This window comes from Lissotriton helveticus, chromosome 6, assembly GCF_964261635.1.
Source record: "Lissotriton helveticus chromosome 6, aLisHel1.1, whole genome shotgun sequence".
In the NCBI taxonomy this organism is placed as follows: Eukaryota; Metazoa; Chordata; class Amphibia; order Caudata; family Salamandridae; genus Lissotriton; species Lissotriton helveticus.
In genome coordinates this window covers 486,355,478-486,377,379 of record NC_136067.1, presented here as the reverse complement: position 1 = coordinate 486,377,379, position 21,902 = coordinate 486,355,478, and the positions used below count along the sequence as shown (strand labels likewise).

Sequence of the window (21,902 nt, the reverse complement as noted above, 5' to 3'; positions counted from 1 at the left end):
AGGTAAGAAATCCATAGTAGAAAAAACTAAGGAAAAGTGTAAAAGTGAGAAAAAGGAAAAATAATATTGAGAGAGTGTAAAGGAGAGCAAGAAGAGAACAAAATGTTAGGGAGGTAGGACATGAGGACGAGATATTGTGGGAAAGAGAGTGGAAGAGGATAGGTGGGTGAGAAAGTGAAAGGGAGGAAGGAAAATGAGAGGAGGGAGATAGAACAAGTATTTCCAATGCAATAGGTCTTGCATTTACACAAGTTTAAGCTATTGGCATTGTAAATGGCAATGCCTTTTATTTATGTTTTAAAAACGAAAGCAAAAATAAAAGGCATTGTCATTTGCAATGTCAATAGGTCAAACTCGCGTAAATGCGGGATCTATTGCATTGCAAATGCTTGTTGTAGCAAGCCAGCATGCCAGGGTGGTCTGATCCTATAAATGGCCGTACGGCTGACAGTCTTATGACTGCATAGCACTTACTGGGGAATAGTCCCAGTAAATGGGGAAGATGGATGGGTGGGATGGGGAAGATGGATGGGTGGGATGGAGAAGCAATGACCAAAATGAAAGGTGCAAGATTCAGCGGGGAAGTTTTGTTTGAAAGGCGAACCTTAACCCTTATGTCACAGCTGTTAACAGCCCACCCGAACCAAAGCAGACCTTTCAACATTACTCACATTGTAGCCAATGGCGCACTGCTTGTTCAGATTACGGCTAGAGTGGCCGACTTTGATGCTGGGTACCAGGTTCGCGTCTGGCGGTAGTCTCCGGGAAAATGACTTAATCTCCCCGTGCCTCAAAAAAAGGAGTGTGTCTGTCTGTAAGGCAATTGGGGCTCCTGTAAAGCGGTTTGATTCCTGCGGGTCGATTTCGCGTTATACAAAACTGTAAAAAAACTGAATAAATAAAAAAATGCCAAGAGTGATTCCACAACTCCCTGAATGCAACATTGCTGGTGGCTATTAACCAGACAAACCTGTCAGCAAACTGGGACGTGTCAAAGCATATATATATACAACTCTGACCCCCAAAACTGCTCTTATCAACTGCGAGACATCCATCTACCTGGTGTATTTTTCTGGTTAAATTCTAGTATTTTTTTTATTTTTATTTCAGTAGGATTTTATTGAAAATTATATTTACATGGTACAGAGGATATACAGGATATACATGGGAGATAACTGAGACAAGGGAGAGGGGGCCCCCGGGGGGGGGATGGGTGTTGGGGCGGGCGCGTTTGGTAGTCTTTTGCCGCTGTTTGTACACTGTATTTCTTCAGTACCTTTGGCATAACTACTCCCTCCTTGCTTGATTGTTCAATTGTCCAATTGTCTTCCGTTCCCCCCGGTGACGTAGAGAGAGAGTGTAGAAAGAGAGAGTAGTGAGAGTAAAGAGTAGAGAGTAGAGCGGTCGTGCTAGTTAGCAGAGTAGGCGATCATAGTAGTCTATTCAGTGTCTTCTCCTCTTGCTACATCTTGCTCATCTTGCTTGGGGCTCGTTTCCCTTTTTGTCTGTCTGGCGTTCAGGGTGGCTTGTGTGAGGACAGGTAGTTATCCAGCGAGAGCCACATTTCACTTCCCTTCCCTGCGTTTGGTGTCTTGTTGGATGTCATGTTGTCGGCCCCCCGCAGGAAGATGACCCAGTTAAACCATGCTTTGAAGGTGGCTTTCGCTGTGTCTTTCCAGTTTGTCAAGACCGTCTTGACCGCAGCTGTGAGCAGGAGGTCAGTCAGGTCTCTGTCCGTATCGGATCTTATGGATGGGTCGGTGTATCCTAATGCAGGATGGTGGAAGTCCAGTGCTAGGGTGGCCCCTGTGACGTAATTTACCAATGTGTTAACTGAGTCCCAAAATTTCCTGACCTTAATGCAGTGGAAGATGAGGTGTGCCAGGTCCCCTTTCTGATTGTTGCAGTTCCAGCAGGAGTCAGTTTCTCTGATACCTATGGCCACTAGTCTGGCTGGGGTCCAGTAGGCCTTGTGTAACAGCCAGAATTTTGTCTGATCTAGTGTTGTTGTCACCTTCCTTCTTGATGTGGATGCCCAGAGGTCTGCGCTCTCCTTGTCCGTTAGTTCACTCCCAGCCACTGTTCCCCAATGTGCTGTTGTTTTCTTGTTAAGTTTTGAGGTGGTGGGGCACAGGGCTTTGTACATGTGTGCAACTTGGTGTCCTGTGATGTTCAGGCTCGTGGCGTATTGCAGTATTGAGGGCGTGTGACCAGTTATGTTTGCTTTCGTTATTGCTACTCTTATCTTTAGGAAGTTATAAAGCTCTGCGCTTTCGAGCTTGTGTTTTTCTTTGAGTGTGTCAAACGTGGCTTGTGTTCCCTGATGCTGCAGCTGGCTTACCGTTGTTATGCCATGTCTGTACCAGGTGGGCATGTCGAGTGTGTTGTTCCTGTATTTTATTTTAGGGTTGTGCCAAAGAGATTCTAGTTGTGTCTGCCTGATGCTGATGTCTAGTAGCTTATCTATACTCAGTAGGGCTCGCCTTGTGTTCCTTAGTATTGCGTTTGTTTCTATTGCGGGGTGTTTCGTTGCTGTGAGTAAGGCTACGGGTTCCATTCCTCTCAGAATTCTCTTTTCCAGAGATAGCCAGGCAGGAGTGTAGTCCTTCTTTGGCGTTATCCAGTCCAGGCCCTGCTTTGCTATGCAGGCTGTTTGGAAAAGCTGAAAATTTGTCAGGTTAAGGCCTCCTAGTGTCTTAGGCTGTCTGAGTTTTTGAAGGCTGATTCTAGGCTTCTTCCCTCTCCATAGGAATGTGTTGATCAGCTTGTCTAATTTTTTGAGGAAATCTGATGTACTAGTCAGTGGTAACATGCTAAGCGAGTAGTTGACCATTGGCGTTACCATCATTTTTATTGTTTCTATCCTCCCCCACCATGTAGTAAATTTTGGAGACCACCCCTCTAGTTTCCCCTTTATTTTGTTTAGGATGGATTGTTCGTTCCTATTTAAGGTGGTGTGCAGGTCTCTCTCGAAGAGCAGGCCCAGGTATTTGATGGCTTTCCTTTGCCACGTCAGTCCAGAGGACCCCAGCATTGTCTTATTGGTGTGGATACCTAGACCCAGCCATAGACAGACACCCACAGAGACACCGCCAGGGCACACAGAAAGGCCACACACTACGGAACCTATGCACAAAACTGAGGCTCGGGGACCCATGGAGACTGCAAAACCCAGACCAGAGAGAATACACCTTCTACTCAACCCCACACAACTCCTACAGCAGAATTGACTACATCCTCATATCAGACACGCATACGCACCTCATAGACCATACTGAGATAGGCCCAAGGGCCATCTCAGATCATTCACATATCTGCCTAACACTGGCAGGCAAACACAACGAGCAACCAACGAGGAGATGGAGATTTGATGATGGCCTACTGGAAAATGCAAACAGCAGCACAGAAATAGAACTAGCCATCAAGGAATACCTCTCAAACAATGACAAGCCAGATAAAGACAGGGAGACCCTATGGGACGCGCTAAAGGCCACGGTGCGAGGCATGATAATGAACATCAAAGGTAGACAAAACAGGGAAAGAGGCAGGAAGATAACAGAACTGGAGGGAGAAATAAAGACGCTAGAATCAGGACACATAGCTAATCTAGAGGACAGGAACACCCTCACGACCCTAACAAAGAAAAAATACGAACTGAACAAGATCCTAAGTGAGAGGGCAGGGACCTGGGTCAACAAATACAAAGCTATAAACCTATGCTCAGCCAATAGGGCAGGGAAGGCTCTAGCGTCATACCTCAAAGGCAAGCAAAGACAACACACTATAGCAGCGGTCAGTGACAGGGCAAACAAATCACATACGACTAATAAAGGAATACTTGACACCTTCAAAGACTTCTATGCGCAGCTATGCATGGAGGACGGAACATTAAGTGCAGATGGGGGCAAGGACCTGCTAGAACGCATCACGACACCAGAGCTGACTGAAACGCAAAGAGAGAGGCTAGACACCGAAATAACAAGCGAGGAGATAGAAAAAGCAGCCAAAAGCTTAAAGGACAACAAGGCCCCAGGCCCAGACGGCTTCACAGCCAAGTTCTACAAACACTTTATTACCACACTCAGACCAACAATGACTTCAGTATTCACAAGCTGCGTACTCAGGGGGAGGATGACCCAGTCAATGGCAGAGGCCAACATCATTGTAATCCCTAAAGAAGGAAAGGACACACAACACCCCAAAAATTACAGACCGATCTCACTCATAAACGTGGATTGTAAGATATACGCCAAGATACTAGCAACCAGACTCAACTCATGCCTACCATCCCTCATACACTGTGCTCAAGTGGGTTATCTGAAGAACAGGATGGCACATGATAACACAAGACTACTCTGCCACATCATCAACCACGCAGCAAAAAGCAGCAACGCGGCGGTCATGATCGCCCTAGACGCTGAAAAGGCTTTCGACAGAGTATCATGGCGGTACCTAGACGAATGCATGAAAAAATTTGGCGTAGGCCACAACTTTAGGAGGATGGTAATGGCCCTATACGACAAACCCAAAGCGCGCGTAGTAGTGAACGGGGGCACGTCAGAACTCTTAAATCTGGAACGAGGAACGAGGCAGGGATGCCCGCTCTCACCAGCCTTATTCCTACTGGCCATAGAACCCCTTCTGAGCATGATACGGGCTAACCCAGACATAAAAGGGATACCCATAGAAGGAGAGACCTTTAAATTAGCAGCATACGCTGACGATGTCCTCATTGTAACAGAAGACCCAGAAACATCCATCGCAGCACTAATGGACACTCTAGTATTTTTTTTTAATGAAATATCTGCTGTTTGAATTCAAGAGTACTCAGAAAACTTGACTGTCCTACAATACAGGATGAGTGCTAGAACCAGGAAGCCAAGAAATTACTCAGATTAAACGAGCTTCTCGCAACCGATATGGGAGAGACGTTTCTGTATACTGCCTGCTGCATACGTCCTTATGTACAGGGTGGTGTCTGGCCCCATGTGATGAGCAGTGTCTCAAGTTTACTAATTTGCTGGTGGAGTGCCACATCCCGACTGTGCTTTTTCTATGCATCTGGGAGTCATAGTCCTATTATAAAATCGGCACTACAAGTACCAGAATGCAAAGAGGAAATTTGGACTGGAAGGGTATGGACGTGAGCCTCGTTTATGTGGGGCGACTTCCCATCGGTGAGGTTTAGGCATAAGCAGAACTGGTACTTGCAGGGCCCATTTTTAACGGGCAGAGGACACTACAAATCCAAGCATGTGTAGCGCTGTTGCTTATACACCCATTACTAGCTGAAAGCTACGAGCCAGGACAAGGATATCTGTTAAAATGCGCATTGCGTAATAATGCTCTTTACATTTTTTCTGTGTTGGAAACATATATTTCTTTTGCGATACTTCAATAGTAGAAAGCATCCTTTTGCTGGTCTTGTGCTTGTCATATCCGATCTGGCTGCTAATTGTCAGTGGTCCCTTGGGTAAATGTGTCATCGAGTTGTGATTGCACTTATCACTTTAATTATCACAATAGGTATCAACAATGATAACTGATGGCCATGGTGTCCAATCGTTGCCCTTTCCTTGCCTTGCAGCCGACAGCCCTCAGGATGCGGACCAGGGCTCTGACACGGCTGTCCCTCAATTATAATCAGACTCGCGGCTCACACACACCCGACCGTGCTTGCTTGCTCCTGCCTGACTTCCAGGCTCCTGCCTGACTTCCAGGCTCTCGTCTGACATTGTGTTGAATCAATAGACACACACACCTCATTTGTTCCCAGTGGTAAAAGGAAATGCGAGAGTGGGTGTTGCATATCACATATAACAAGCGCAGACACTTTAAAACACGGACTAAGTAAAAACAAGCATTTGCAATGCAATAGGACTCACATTTACGCTAGACCTGTTGCATTGCAAATGGGATTGATGGCGGGCAGCGGGACGAGAAGGCATGAACAACAGGAGTGCGAGGGGGAGAAGGCATGGACTGGGGGGGGAGAAGGCACAGGAAGAAAATAGTGCTCACAATCTAAAAAAACATACCATGCAACACTTGAAGTAAAGGGGCGAGTAGCCATGGAAGGATACAAAAGACGACATGGCCGCCATAAGGAGGGACTAACAAGCCCAAATCCAATCAGAAGGCAGCATTTAGCAACTAATCCCATGAAAAAGATGGGCGGAGAGTGGGTGGAGCTTTCACAGACCTTCCACTCCATACTGAATACTGAATGCCTCGCAAAGCGAGCAGCGAATGTGCGCTGCCACTACAGGCTTGACTTAAAAATAGAGAGGAATGACAGGGAAACTGAGGTACTCGGAGCAGGGGGCTAGCTATGATTAGGGTAACACCACCAGTTCCCAGGCACGTGAAGGAACTCATTACCTACATTTTGTGTGTTTGTCTTCTAATACTGACCTGGGGCAAGAGAACCAGTTTCGATGTGTGCATTAGGGCTCATGATGCTCTTGCAACACCACTGAACACAAGTGTTCAAGAATAGCGATTTTGATCTGGGCACTGTGGCAGTGTTGGTCCTGTTCTGTGACCAGTCACCTGCCTTGCCTCTGAGTGCAATACAGCACAGTTAGAGCCTAGCATGGTGAAACCATGACTTGCACTTTTGGACAGTCACCATAGCATGCCGTTTTAACCCTTCTTTCACATTTTTAAAGACTCATTATGGGTATCGGGGTTTCCATTGCAGCACAACTGCCACTTACGTACATTCACCATGATGAGGCTGGGTAGTCAGGCACATGCTTAAAGTGCGTGAACCAATTGACTGCTGCACACAGCACTCTCAAATTCAGTCCAGAACTCAGCTCCGCTCACCAGATAATCACACCAGTGCTTAATTTGTAAATAAAAATCATTAGTGTCAGGGCTCTTGTCAGCAGGACACTGTAGCTTGCACCACACAATGCTCCTGCCATTCTGCCAATGATAGCAACTACTAACGGTCACACTCCTACAAGTGTGACAATTCGGACTATTTAAGGCCCCCAAAGCTATAAGGATGGCTTGCTCTGTAATATTGTCATTTTTAATGTATAATGAATTAGTAACTGTTGTTGTGGTAATCTCTAAATTAACCCGACAGCGCCACCCTGTGGCAGTCTGTCACAAGCACCGATGTTAACAATTAAGTGCTGGTGCCGAGCACAACAAACTACTGGCTCAAGGTAAGCACTAGATCACACTGTGGCCTAGTGCACAGCCTGCTACGTCACATTTCTCTGAGCTACCAATGGCCTGCCCAAACTGTGACATGACCACACACGTTATGGGATGATGTAGTCCTATGCACCGCAGTGCACAACACCTTGGCTGCTGTGGCCACAGTGTGCATGAAAACACATTAGGATGAGATTGGTGGTGTCACCATCAGGCCTTCCTAGAGGGGATATGGAACATTCTGGCTGGCATTCTACCTTACCGTTCGGAAACCTGATCCAGACCCTTATCCCAGGCTTAACAGAGATAGACAATTAGTTCACAACATAGCCAATAGGAAGCAAAAGACTGTACATGGTCGACGACAAAGTAAAAAAAAAGAGGAGAAGAAGATGAGTTGATAACGGTTAATGGATTTAATGTAGTACTCTTTAGAGAGGTGAGTCTTCAACTCTTTCCTAAATTGGGGCAACATTGCAATGGTCTTGATGGATACGGGGATGTTGTTCCATAGCCTGGGTGCACAAATGGAAATGGTCTGATGTCTTGTTTTTAAATTTTTTACACTTGTTAGTCTGATGGTTCCCTGGCTGCGGGTGTGCCGAGAACCACCAGATATGGCAAGCTTGCCTGCAAGGTAAGTAGGGGTGCTGGTTGTCATAGCTTTGTAAATGATGCAGCAGGTTTTGAAGATGATGCGTTGTGGTCCAGCAAAGCAAGCCAATGGAGTTGCATCAGGATGGGGGTGATGTGATCAAATTTCTTCATGGCATGGAAGAGACATGCAGCAGCATGTAGGTGTGCCAGTGTGGAGTCTGGGATGCTGTGGAGTATGGCATTACCGACACACAGAAATAGTTTGACTGTCTTTAGAAGAGACAGTTGGTACCAGGCGATCCTTGTTTTTTAGCAATGTGTTCATTGAGGGTGAGGTTAGTGTCTGTTTGACCTGGCACCATTGGCGTGGGTCTCCCTTCCATTTTTTTGTTGTTGCCTCCTGTATTTTTGCTATGTTTTTTGCTGGTCTAGATGCTTTGGGCACTTTGCCACTTCTATTCAGTGCCAAAGTGCAAGTGCTCCCCACTGTAAATTGTTGTAATGAATTAGTGACTCCATGATTGGCTGTTTGATGTACTTGTCGGACCCTAGTACAGAGCACCATGTGTGCCCAGGGCCTGTAAATTAAATACTGCTGGTGGGCTTGCAGCACGGATTGTGCCACCCACAGAAGCAGCTTGTAAAGTGTGGATCAGGTCTGCCATTGCAGAGCCTGTGTGCAGTCTGGGGCCGCGTTGTTGAATTGCAAGTGCACCCACTCGCCAGTCCCTAAACCTTCCATTTCTACATGTTTGTCACCCTTACGGTAGGCCCAAGGTACCCCCATGGGAAGAGTGCATTGTATGTAAAAGGTAGGACATGCTCTGATGTGTGTGGCATGTCCTGATAATGAATTACAGCCAATTTTGTTTTTCACTATTACAAGGCTACCTGTTCCCATAGTCCAGAATAGGCAGCTTGATAATAACATCTTATAATCCTAACTGACTTAGGGAACAAGGTAGAAATTCGAGTTTAGTATGTCTGAACTCAGAATGTTAAAATACATCTTTTAGTGAAGGTGGTTTTAACATTCTGTGTTTGTTGTGAGTGACAGGGGGCTGGAGAGGGCCTTGGCTCCAGCAGTCTGATAGGTCAGGGCATGACTGAATAGGACCTGCATTGAATAGAGAGTGGCGGGGGAGATTTACTTACAGCTATCTGGGCCAGGTCTGTTTTCAACAATGGTGTCTCCACCTCCTGCCAGGAAGCTGCACAGAACTGGTTTTGGCCAGGCACAGGCACCTTCTGCCTTTAGAGGACAAAGGATTTACTAGTATAAATATGGGGGCCCAGACCCCAAGACTTTAGATCACTTCTGGGAATCAAGACAAATCTTTGCTAAGAAGAAGAACCTAGGAAACTGAAGGAGGAGTCTGCCCCTGTGCTGTGTTGTTGGGGATGGCCTGCAGTGGTTACTTTATTGCCAAGGAAAGGAGAAAAGGAACTTTGTGTGAACTTTTGCAATCCTGAAGAAGAATCTCTAAGGGCTTGAAATGTGCTTGCCTCTTGCCTGAAGTCTCAGGGATACAAGACTTCGCCACCAGCTTCCCTGAATTCCCTTCCTGGGAATTCTACCTGCAGAGAGGTGCCTACTGTTGTTTGGACTCTCTGAGAAGACTGTGTGTCGCGGGGAGCTGGAAGTACGACGCAATGAGGAGAAGTGTGTCGCAGCAGTTGCCGTCGCATCACTGAAGAAGCGGGCCGCCGCCGCAGTTGTTCGCTGTCGCATCATTGATGAAGTGTGTCGCATCCCCGGAGAAGCGTGTCGCCGCCGCAGAGGTCGCCATCGCATCACCGGAGAAGCGTGTTGCAGGGCCTTTCGTGGGTCAGAAGTTTCTGAGTTCACCGCACGGCCGCCTGGCATGCACGCATTGCATCCACCTCGTCGCATCACCTCAGAGATGCCATTTTGTCGCATTGCACCGGAGCGTCGCATCGAGGCGCCATCTTGTTGCGTCGTCACCGGGTCGCAGTAAGAAATGACGCATCAACTCCCAACACAGTAAGGAAGCGAGCCTCAACTCCCCTGGAAAGCAGTAAGGAACCGAAGCATCCACTCCCCTGAGTGTAAGGAATGGCGCCATCAACTTCCCTGTGAACCTTTTGTTTGTTTGCGTGACGCATCTAAGGTACTTTGAGAGTAAAGTGTTGCATTTACTGTCAACATTGAATTAAGCTATTTGCTATCATTTTAAAGTCTATTTTTGATTACAGTGTTGTGGATTTTTGTCGTTTGGTCTTGTGTTAAGTCTAGTAAAGATTACTTATTTTTCTAAACTGGTGTGATGTCCATTTGTAGTGTTTTCACGGTATTACTGTATGTGTTCACAAATGCTTTACACACTGCCTCTGAGATAAGCCTGATTTGATTTGATTATCGGATTTGTAGAGCGCACGAATGCCCAAGGGCGTCTTGGCGATAGAAATGACTTAAGACTGCCGGAGGTGGGAGAAGAAGGTGCGACAGAAGTGCCGGGAACTATGCTGAAAAGAGCCAGGTCTTTAAGATCTTTCGGAAAGATAGCAGCCTGCCTGCTTGTGCCAAGCTACCAAGGGGGTGAGCAGGGGTTATTCAGGAGTGCAACCCCTTACCCTGACTAGAGGCAAGGGTCCCTACTTGGACAAAGGTACCTACCTCTGCCAACTAGAGCCCCCCAGTTCTAACAGTGTTCATGGTGAGTCCAAGTGACTTAGTATTTAGTGAATGTTGAGGTTCAAATCCATCAAGGTTCATGTCATTTAGCCAAGTTTGTATTGTATCCTATTTTTTGTTCTTGGCAAACACCAAAAAGTGTTTGAGGTTTTGAATGTTTGAAGCAGAGGAGACTTTCAATTAAAGTTGTGTATCATCAGCATATTGGTAAATCTTGATGCTGTTATCTGTGAATAGCGCACAAAGCAACTCCATTTACAGTTTAATTATGCCAGGAGACAGTATGGAGTCCTTGGGGACTTTCACAGGTGATATGTATTTTTTGTAACCTGGGTGTGTCCATGTGAACGAACTGGTGTTGGTTGGAAAGGTAGGAGGAGAATCAATAAAGAACATTTCCTGTGAATCCTTTTCAAGACTCCAGAGTACATATCAGGTTGGGATGGCTGACTGTTACATCTGAGAGGTCCAGCCATTTCAGTGAGGGGTCATCTTCATCTGTGGGTATTGCAAGCAATGCATAAAGTAACTGTTCCCATGCTGCATCGTGATCTGAAATCAGACAGGTATTTATGTAGGAGATGGTTAGCACTAATGTGGTCTTGGAGTTGAACATAGACTTGTTTTTCCAATGATCTTACAGGTGAATGCAAGGGCTGGGTGGAATGCTCCATTCTGCCCACGAAAATGTGGCCTCTCTGCATTACTCTTAATGCAGAGTTCTGGCCAAATTCCACCAATCACCACATGGCGGCATTTTTCTCCCACGATGCTCCAGAAAATGGAAGCTGAAGAGTGCGAGCAAAATTTGGCATATGCGGGCTGTCGCAAGCGGTCAGAGAGCTGCAGCTCGAGTAAATTTGCTGCTTGAGTAGATTTTCTACTTGAGCGGCTGCAAAATCAACTGGAATAACTGCGTGCTCTTGACGATGCATGGTGGTGTTCGTGCTGTTTCTTCATACTTCTTGCTTTACCATCACTAAATTGCAGCATGAGCAGCCCGAGCTGCATATATTCCACCAGTTGCAAAACTCTGCAGAAGCTTGCAGAGTTTTTCTGTAAGTTCAAGTAACTCCTCGGAGTGAAACTCTGAGGTTTCACCCACTCCTAATGTATGCTAGGTGAATGATATGCCAGTAGTTGGCAAGGCCATCAGGGCTTACTGTAGGTTTATTTAGGAATGGGAGGATCTAGCCTGTTTTAAAAGCTTCTCGGAAGATTCCTTGAGTGAGGGACGCATTAACAATGGTATGTCAGTGAGATCTCCAAGACATAGGTCACTGAAGCTTGATCATTTCGGAATTCTACAAGAAGCGACAGAAATATGGCGTTGTTTGGTGTTGTTGATGTGCTGTTGAATCTTCGGTAATTTTTCACTGAAGAAGAGGTTGATGGATTGCACTTTTCTGTAAAGTGAGGAATAGGTGGGACTGGCTAGTGTTTGATGCAATGCTTGATTGTCTAGAAAAACATTCGGCTTCTGTTGATGGCTTCATTGATGGTGTTGGTAGAGTACTTTGCTTTGTTTGATTTTATGAACTGTCTGCTACTGTTCGTAATAGTAGGGCTCTACACTTGTCTAACCAAAAGATGGTGCACCAACTCTATATGTTACCTTCCCAATATTCTGTTGGAGGCTCTATGACACTGGCACACCCACGTGTGCCCACATTTATTGAATGTTTTACTCTTGGATGTCTACTACAACCTAGGAAGCACATCAGCCAATCTAATTGTTGGTGGGGCATCAACGATGAGAGTGAGCGGGCTGCAGGGATGCTAGTGTCCAATATAGTTCTTCACCAGGTATGAAGGAGGAAGAGCTTTGCACTGTTTATTCCATCTAGGGCCATCTGTGACGCACACACAGTGCCCCAGATGACAACCCTATATATAAATTAAGCTAGGAGTTGTTTTTCGGGAAAAATCTAAGATCCAAGACTACACAGAAGTGGAGCAATCTTTGACAAACTCATAATTGGCTTATGAAAATGCGATCCCAAACAAATCCACAGGCGTTCCTGACCTTGGACGCAGAAAAGGCGTTCAACGGCGTATACTGGATGTTTCTAGATGCCGCTTTGACTAAATTTGGGTTCGGACCGAAATTTCGAAGCTGGGTGACACTTCTCTATAATCAACCGGTGGCCACGGTGCATGTTAATGGTACGGGCTCGGCGTCTTTCTCAATTGAGAGAGGGACAAGACAGGGTTGCCCCCTCTCACCCTTACACTTTGCGCTGACCCTCGAATACCTGTACAAAAGGGGGTGGCATGTAAAATCAGATCCCATCCCTCCATTAGGAGATTCCGCAGTACTCCCACAGACACCGAAGAAGAAAACATTTCTTTGTAGGCCGACAACATTTTATTATACGTCTCTCACCTATTCATGACCTTGCCAGCCTTGTTCGAAACAATAGTTGAATATGGCTGCTACTCGGGTTACAAAATTAACTGGAACAAGTCGACATTCTATTGCCCAAATGACTCCCAGACGGACTGGCCCCTGCCCGGGGAACTGCGAGTCGCACAGCAAGGTTTTAAATACTTGGGGATCTTTGTTACGCCCCATCCCGAAATATCCAGGAAAGAGAACCTAGAGACTATCCTGACTAATTTCAAGACGGACATTGAAAGATGGAGAGACCTCCCCCTCACCTTACTTGGGCGGGTGGCACTCTTTAAAATGATTACCTTACCTCAACAGCTTTATGTTCTTCAAAACTCGTACCATCCCCTCCCTACAAGTACCTTTACTGAAATTGCTAGTAAAACCTGCACCTTATTATGGCAGGGGGGACACCCTAGACTAGCCCTTAAGACAATACAACGCAATCCATATATTGGAGGGATTGCACTCCCAGATATAGAAGCCTATTATTGGGCCCTGCACCTGATACCCATAAATGAGTGGATACATAAGAATAGACTCCACCCCACTTACCGCCTGGAAAGGGCGGAGATTCTGCCGCACACGCATTTACCTTATCTTTATGGAGGGAAGGGCAGCTCCCGACTGCTACCTGCACCTCAAGTGACTATCGGCAAGGGCGGCTAAAATTATGGGTTGGATGGCTCGGGTCACGAGTAACACGCCTCTCTGGGATGGCGCATGGTTTAAAGAGCTAGGGAAACTCAGATGATTTGGATCAAGGTATCTCCTGGAGATCTCCACAGTAGGAGATGTCATAGAAAATAGCGACCTAAAAACATGGACAAAGCTCAAACAAAGTTATGAGTTAAATAACTCAATTTCTTAAATACGCCCAATTGCGCCATGCCTGGCAGAAAGAGACTTTTCCAAACGATCAACGTCCGGAGTACACTCCTCTGGAGGGTAGGGTTCAGCAAGAGGAGCTAATTTGCAAGGCGGTCTCTTTTACTTATAAAACTATTAACAACAACATCGGAGATGGACTGGTGGGGCTAAGTGCAAGATGGGAGGGAGAGGTGGGACCCCTGGAGGACATAGACTGGGACGCGGCATCAATGCATCCCAAAGAGGGAGCAATAAAGGTGAGACTTCGTCTTATCAAATTTAAGATACTACATTCTATATATAACGATCAAAATCAGCTGCACAGAATGGGGCGGGCTGACTCATCATCCTATCTGACTTGCTCCGGGGTTAATAGTGACTTTTTTCAAAACAGTTTGGCTATGCCCCGAATTGCAGATGTACTGGACGCAGATATTCAAATTACTGGGAGACGTTTTGGGAGTGATGCTACCCATGGAGCCCCGTTTTGTGATACTGGGGATACCAAACGACGTAGATATCACCAGAGCGCAACTGATTATAGCTTTCTTGGGGTTGGTGGTTGCTTAACGGGACATAGCGCAAAAATGGGGGTGACAGACAAACCTACCATACAGAAATGGACAAGGGGAATGTACTTATATATGGCGGCTGCACGTGTAACATATCACAGCAGGGGATGTCCAAAAAAGTTTCATAGGATCTGGGACCCATGGAGACGTTACTTTGGGCTCAATATTGGGGACGACACACAACAGTCCAACGCATTCCACACAAGGAACTCCCATGGCGGGGTCAGGATGCGAACTAATGTTAGACATATCACGAATGGACATATGAGGCCACCTCTATATCTTTATTACACTTGCATGGTGGTCAATTGGAAACAAGGGTGGTGTTTATACTTTTACATGTATCAGCAAGGGAAGGGAGAGTAGCTATGTTATAAAAGAGATTGTTTCCTCTCAAAGAAGTTACATTTTTGTGGACATATCCTGCAATTACTGTATTTTGCCAATTGTCCAGTTGAAAAAAGAAAACTTTTTTTTAAAAAAAAAGACTGCACAGAAGTATCATGGATTGTGCCCATTGCTGTGGAAATCCAGGCTATTTCTCCTGAGATACACTGTAGGAGCTGTATTAATAAAACAGACTTATTCAATTTACTGTTACGGCCCTACGAGGTGCTATCAATTTAACATGGTTAATTATTATAAATATCTGTTAAATGAATGCACTTTCAGAAAACCAAAAGGCAACTTGTGTGGCTGTCGTTCTGCTTGTCACAAAATGTGTATTCATGTACAGAGATCTTACATGCGCAGAGTATTTTGTCAGAGAGACGACAGTAGAAGGATTGAACCTGAAGCCTGTGGCAATACAAGTATAAAGAAACTGGACATATTTGGGGACATCCGAAAGGACGATCTTTGGCAAGGAAGACGTGTTGCTCTACAGGTAGACCCCCCACTCTAACCCATGCCAAAAGTCACCAATAGACTCAACCTTGGTAGCGCCTCATACTGGCAGCCAGTCATTTGGCAGGCACTCGTCAACACCCCAGGCAGACATTTACCCACACCAAAGCAGGGACTCACCCAGACCAATGGAGACCAACACCAAGCAGATGCTCACCGACACATAAGCAAACACTCATACCGAGGCACACACTAAATTGTACTCATGATAACTTACCAAGGGCAAGTACATTCCATCTATTTTGCACTGTGAAGATGCCTGCAAAGAGCACCCTGAGCCTTCAAACGGGGATGTGGGTCAAGCAGACATAGACATGAATAGTCGCCAACATTTTTGACACAGTATACCACACCAGAAGCTTCACTAGCTTGTAGGCCGTGGAAGCAGGCAGCCTTGATAAGTGTATTTAGATAAGGTCCAGGAAAGAATGAAAAAACTAGCCTGTGTACATGTCCCATGTCACTGGAAAAACAGTACCTCCATCCTTATCCTGCTATATGCAGGGTCTATGCACAGCCCATCATATACGATAGCTATAGCTAGGGGGTAGGACTGCAATGCCTGGTTACATAGAAGCAGACCTGACCTGCCCACAGAGCATCCAGTTCCCAGCTTAGATCACACAATAACTGCCAGCCAGGATCTTTTCTTCCTCGTTCATGTGAACAATACTTACTCATGGATAATCTGCAATCACAAAACATCTACAGCATAGTGTCCTAGCAAGCTCCCTAGTATTGTCTTATAATGGTGACATGCTATGACACTTTCTGAAATCAGCAAATAGTTGGAAAGGTAAAACAAAGAAAAAGCATAGTGGCCCTCCTCCATGTAAACTATCTCTCTACTGCACCTATGAAATGGCTATATGCAGTGTGTTTTGCTAATGTCCATGTCATGAAAGCTAGAGCAAATAAGCTAGAATACAACTTAAGATCGCTTGTATGACCCATAGAGCATTACACTTTAACACCCCACTGTACCTGACAAACAAACTGGAACTTTCTGGTGTTTCCAGATCCACAAGGAGCACCGGCACTCTGCTGCTCAAGCCCAAGAAATTTAAGAAAATTAAAACTTACAACTGTTCATTCTCTGGCATCGCCCAGAGAATCTGGAACTCCCTTCCAGTAGATACAAGACTAATTCCCTCTATTCTTGCCTTCAAAAGGGAAGTCAAAAAGCTACTATTGAACAAACTGCTCTAATGAACAATGCGCTGAACTTGATGTTGGGCTCCTATTGCCTCAAAGTGAATGTTTATTTTTACTTTTTTGTCTGGTTTGCTCTTTATGTATATTGCCCTCCTTTTTCGCTATCACCCTCCTGCTTCCTTTGCCCGTCCAATCTCGGCTTGCCCTTGTTGTTTATCGACTAACTGTTTCCATGATCTCTCTCACCTACCTATTCTCCTTTGTCTACCTATACCTATTTAAAGCACTCTAATACCCTCCGGGGTCTTGTCCGCGCTATAGAAAACTTTTTTAAATAAAAAAAAATAACTAATGGATAAAAAGGCTGACCAATGTTAGAATACCACTTACATTATCCAATTGCTGTAAGGGTGGTAGTTTGCGTTAGCTTTGTGAGATAATTAAAACTGTCTTCAGCCAGACCTAAAAAGGGTCTGGATGGCACAGCTACTCACACACTGAGTTCTTTCCTTTCCTGAACATTCTCATTCCATGTCGTGGCAGTAACTACAGAGCAGTATTGCTGCCTAGCTAAGCATAGATATCAATTACGGATAACGGAATTGCCTTTTGGTTCCCCATGCACTTCCTGTGCAACTGAGACAAGGAAAGCAGCATCAGAAACAAAGTGTAAAGTGGGCTAAAGGAGCTCTGCTTAGTTCATGTGTATTCTGCACGTTGTCTTCTTTCCTAAATCCTCAACAGCGATTGTACTAGTTATCAGATAAAAAAAAAATCAATAAAGGAATGTAAAAAAAAGAAAACTTCAACAACAAACAAAGTTGTTGAAGGACAAAGGATGAGCTAAAGATTCAACCCTGCGATGTCAACAGGGGTCAGTTATTGTGACATCACTTCTGCTCTTCCTGGCATTTTGGTGACTTGACGGCGATGTAGCTAGGTTTGTGCAACGTTAGTACAATAAAATTTTTAGAAAGACTAAGCAAACAAAACTATTTTGTGTGTTCCTTGTCTACTCTGTTTTGAAGAATTACTGCTCTCTGAAGTGTTATTCCTGTATAATTCCCCCATTTTAGCTATGGCAGCTTGTTCCAGACACAAAATCGTTCCAGGACGGAGGCTGAATACGGCTAAGAGAAATACTTTCTCTGTTCCACTATAAAGTTGATGCGTAACTCAGAAATGAATCTCCTGTTTTAATATTCTGTGGCGTGCTCTATGATGCCTGGCTCTGGGGATGACTTACACACCATTCCACGACTGTTTTCATAACCCACAGGTACATTTTCAAAGATATTTACATTTATCTCAACACTCATCATTTTATGGAATGCAGATATGCCTCACTTCACGACCTCCTTTCAACATTCTACAGAAAAGCTACATAACACACCAGATGAAAGGAGCAGGTACCAGTGAACGATGAAAATGGAATTGCTGCCGAAACAAATTATTGTGTGCAGTTCATGAGCCTAAGCAAAAAATCAAATCAATAACTATGGTATAAACGACACAATTGAGGGGGACAGGTATTCTAGCACAGTAGATTTTAAACCTGAAGCAAGCTCAGAGATTTACAAAATGGCGAGGCCTGGTTCACACAGGTATTAGGAGAAAATAACACATACTAGCGCTGTGACCTACTTGGAATCAAACTATGAGCCGGCTGATAACCCATTCATAGCGTAAGGAAAAGTTTACATCCATCAAATAGAAGAGCAGCCTATTTGCGGTTAAAGTTCCATACGACACTGCCACCCTTGAAAAATAATGATGGGCTAGGATGCAGCCAGAGTAATTACCAGTGGCTGAGATTAATTCAAACAATCCACACCTTACCTTTTTGCATACTTCAGTGTGATGCCCTAAGTGAAACGGGTATGCCCTGATGTGTGTCCCCGGCTCAGTGTGGCACTGGAACCAAGCTATGTCTGACTGAATATCCCCTACCAGGGTGAAACTGGTCATAACTCGCTTGTGTTCCGGATCAGGAAGGACCTGGCCTGGCAGCTCGGACTCCTATTGGAGCAGGGTAGAGGCGCTTTGCATGCCACTGGGCCCGGACTAAGGTGGCATGGTGTGCAAAATAACAATGGACTGGAATGTTGCCCTGGTAATTGCCAGTGGATAAGATTAATTCAAACAATCAAACCATGATTTTTTTGTACACTTCAGTGTGACCCCCTTTCTCAATCAACCTTATTGAAACTCCCCAGCTTTGAAAGTTCTGCTAAAATGTGGATATTTATTATAAAAATTACCAGACTGCATTTTCAGGAACATATCCCAAACATTTTTCACTTGAAGTAGAATATTCCGATGTCTAGCCCCAACAGCTTCAACTGGATCCAGCAAGCAGCAGCCTTACAATGAACTGCTAAGATGGAATTTTCTGATGCACCTTAAAACTGGATGTCAGGGTCTATTGCTTTGATATTTTGTATTTTTTAAGCAACGTGAAATCTTTGTTTTTTTCTGATTGATACATACACTTCAAAGTCAAAAATATACCACGGAAGGCATTTGGTGCACGACTAATTTCAATTACATAACAGTAAAGTTAGTCAAAGCGACCCAACATATAACAGTAATTTTATTCAAAGCAACCCAACATAAAAACGCCACGTTTTACTTGCAGTGAGTGTACTGGAGCCTGAAAGGCACCGCCTTACCTAGAATCCATTTTTCCGAGACAAATATCAAATCAGTAGATTTCTTTCCGTTGTAAGGTCCGACACAGATGGCTGCTTGCCTCAAGGTTTTGCACACTTTCCCTCCACACAGCTGCACCAGTTCTATAAGGTTATCGCATGGGGGCTGCGAGGTCGCCGATATGAACATGGCAGGCTGACTCGAAAAGAGGCCTAACTGGTATTCGTCTGTTGAAAGTTGTCGTTGTAACCTGCAAATCTGTTTTCAAAAAGTACAAAAGAGATTCATCTTCAAGAGAAATAGTCTGTGGCTTTAAATACTTCTAACAGAAACCTGGAATTTATAACATAAAGCGAGGTTGCCCATATCATGTACATGGCAGATAATAATAATCCACATTTGTAAAGCGCACAATCACCCGCAAGGGTCTCTAGGCGCTGGGGGCCGTCGGGAAGATTAAACAAGCTATTGCCCAGAGTCACATGGTGCTGGGCTAACCTGCCGCCGGCGCTGGGGATCGAACCGTGATCCCCAGATTCCAGCGTCAGTCGCCCTGGCCGCGGCGCCACACCTCTCGGTTGTAACAGAATGTCAACCGTGGTGAAATTTTCAGTTGACCGATTATAAATGGTTTCTCCTGACTATATATGCGAAACATAGGTCAATACAGATTCAGCGACACAAATAAAGGACATTCTACTACCTTCTAGATAAAAATACAAACTGTAACCTACGGAAATCATTCGATGCTAAACAACTACTCGCAGATGGAAGGAATACATAGTGTTTTTTCATCCTAGCAAGTCATTTTCATGTGTAAGGATGACATTTAAATTTTCACTTGCAGGAAACCCACCCGTAACATGATATTTGTGTTAAATGACAAGTATTCAGAGGACAGTATGTAAAGTTTGTGTTCAGCCACAGTTTGACCAAAATACTGCTTTTAGTCACTGTAACTCAAAAATCACAAGTCAAAAATTTTCGAACAGTATTTGATGCATAATAACATTTATCTAATTTTGTATTCTACAATTAAACAACTTTAAATCCTAATTTTTTTGTACATTAGGTTTTTAAATATAGCCGGACTATGCTGCAGAAGGTTTCTTAATGATTTATTATAGATTTACATCTGAGTTTATAGAAACTAAAATTAATAGAACTACGAAAAAATACACTAAAAAGAACACAATACCCAGTATTTCTCGGAACATTTGTTTCCAAAATATATTGAACAAACTACATTTTGAATTATTTGTTGTGTCTTTTATGAACTACCCTTTTCAGCGCCTTGAGAGAATCACGGGTGAGTAGCACGTTTTACAAACGTTTGATTGATTGATTGATCTATGTTCATTGTTAGTGGATCAACATATAATTGATAGGAGGTCATTGTAAAACTTTCAAGTCAACCTTCAAACGTAAAAGCTTCAAGACTTGTAAATTTACATTCAAGGCTTTAAATTCATGTGTAAAAACATGATTGCTTTGGATGCATGACAGCCTAGAAGAGCATGAGTTGAAACTATGAGACAGAAGCGCAACACATACTCTAATGTGGTCATATTTTATAAACGACCAAATGTATCTGAGGCCCAATGAAGCTCATACGTTTTCATTGAATCTCTCAAAACATTACAGACTGTAAGGTAAGTGCCCCAAGAAACATACTCAAAATATAGTTCAACTTCTACCAACCTCTGAAGCTGTAATAAAAAATAAATGTGCAATTATCAACTTCACAGTTCCTGCTGTAGGCTCATGTTCAATGTGTAGAATCTGGGCTCCTCTTTACACAACCCCCTTATTCACTGTCTCCAATCAGATGTCACAGCAAGTGTTAGAAATGGGGGTCTCAAGTTGGTAGGTTGTTACCCTGTCTAACTAGGGACTCTTCTTCCTAGTCAGGATAAGGGGGATACACTACTGACATAACCCCTGCTCACCCCCTTGGTAGCTTGGCACGAGCAGTCAGGCTTATCCCAGAGCCAGTGTGTAAAGCATTTGCACATGACAAACAGTATTACAGTGAAAACACTACAAAAGGACACCACACCAGTTTAGAACAAATATCCAATATTTATCTGTGTAAAACAAGACCAAAATGATAAAAATCCAAATGCAATAATCAAAATATGTACTTTGCAAGAATAACCTTAAAAATGTAGTTCCTTGAAGTACATAGCTCCATCCAGTGCCACTGCGGTCCTGAAAACAACCAAATACAACAGTTTATGCCAACCACGTCAGTGAGGACCGGCATTGGTGTCAGAAAATTTGTAAACAGTACCTTCTGTTCTGGTTGGCGGTGTGGGGCCATTGTCAGCAGTGATCGAGGCTGCAGTGTAAAGCGGAGCTGTGCAGCATTCCGTGCCCTCAGGTTGTAGTGCAGGCAGCGGCTCAGTGGCAGTTGTCCAGCGGCATCAGTAAGACCAGGGCTGTGGTGCGAAGAGTGGGGGTGCTGACGGTCACAGTGCAAGCTGTAGCGTCCGTGAAGATCAGCGGTCGATGGGGCTGGAGCGGTGGGTTGCGGCTACGATGTGAGACGGACGGCGCTTTATGTAGCTTACGGAGTGGTGCCCCCAGACCGTGGGGCAGACCACAGCGGCGATGTCAGCTGGCAACGGCGTCGACAGTGAGACCACGGTGGTGGAGTGAAGCAAGGTGGTGCGGAGTGCAGTGCCCACAGGTCGGGGTGCAAGCAGCGGCTCAGTGGCTGTGGGGGTTGTTGTCAACAGTGAGACCACGGTTGCAGTAAGAAGTGCGGGGGTGCCCTCTGCGGTGCCTTTAGGTCAAGTAACCGCTGGCGGTCTTCATCACGGCATCAGGTTGTGGTTTCCCTCTGTGGCAACTGAGAAATATGCGGTCCCAGAGGTGGTATCTAGAGGACGGTCAAGTCTTTGTTGTTCCTGAGACTTCTTGAACA

At 44.8% G+C, this 21,902-nt stretch overlaps 1 protein-coding gene across 2 annotated transcripts in view; it reads right to left on the bottom strand.

Moving 5' to 3' along the window:
• The window catches only part of MCPH1 (microcephalin 1), a 1,654,378-nt gene that overhangs the window by 42,820 nt on the left and 1,589,656 nt on the right, over positions 1-21,902 (bottom strand). For both annotated transcript variants that reach the window (XM_078647933.1, XM_078647932.1), the window contains exon 13: positions 18,994-19,231. In XM_078647933.1, coding sequence (XP_078504059.1) covers positions 18,994-19,231 — 238 coding nt within the window. The remainder of the gene's footprint in view (positions 1-18,993; positions 19,232-21,902) is intronic.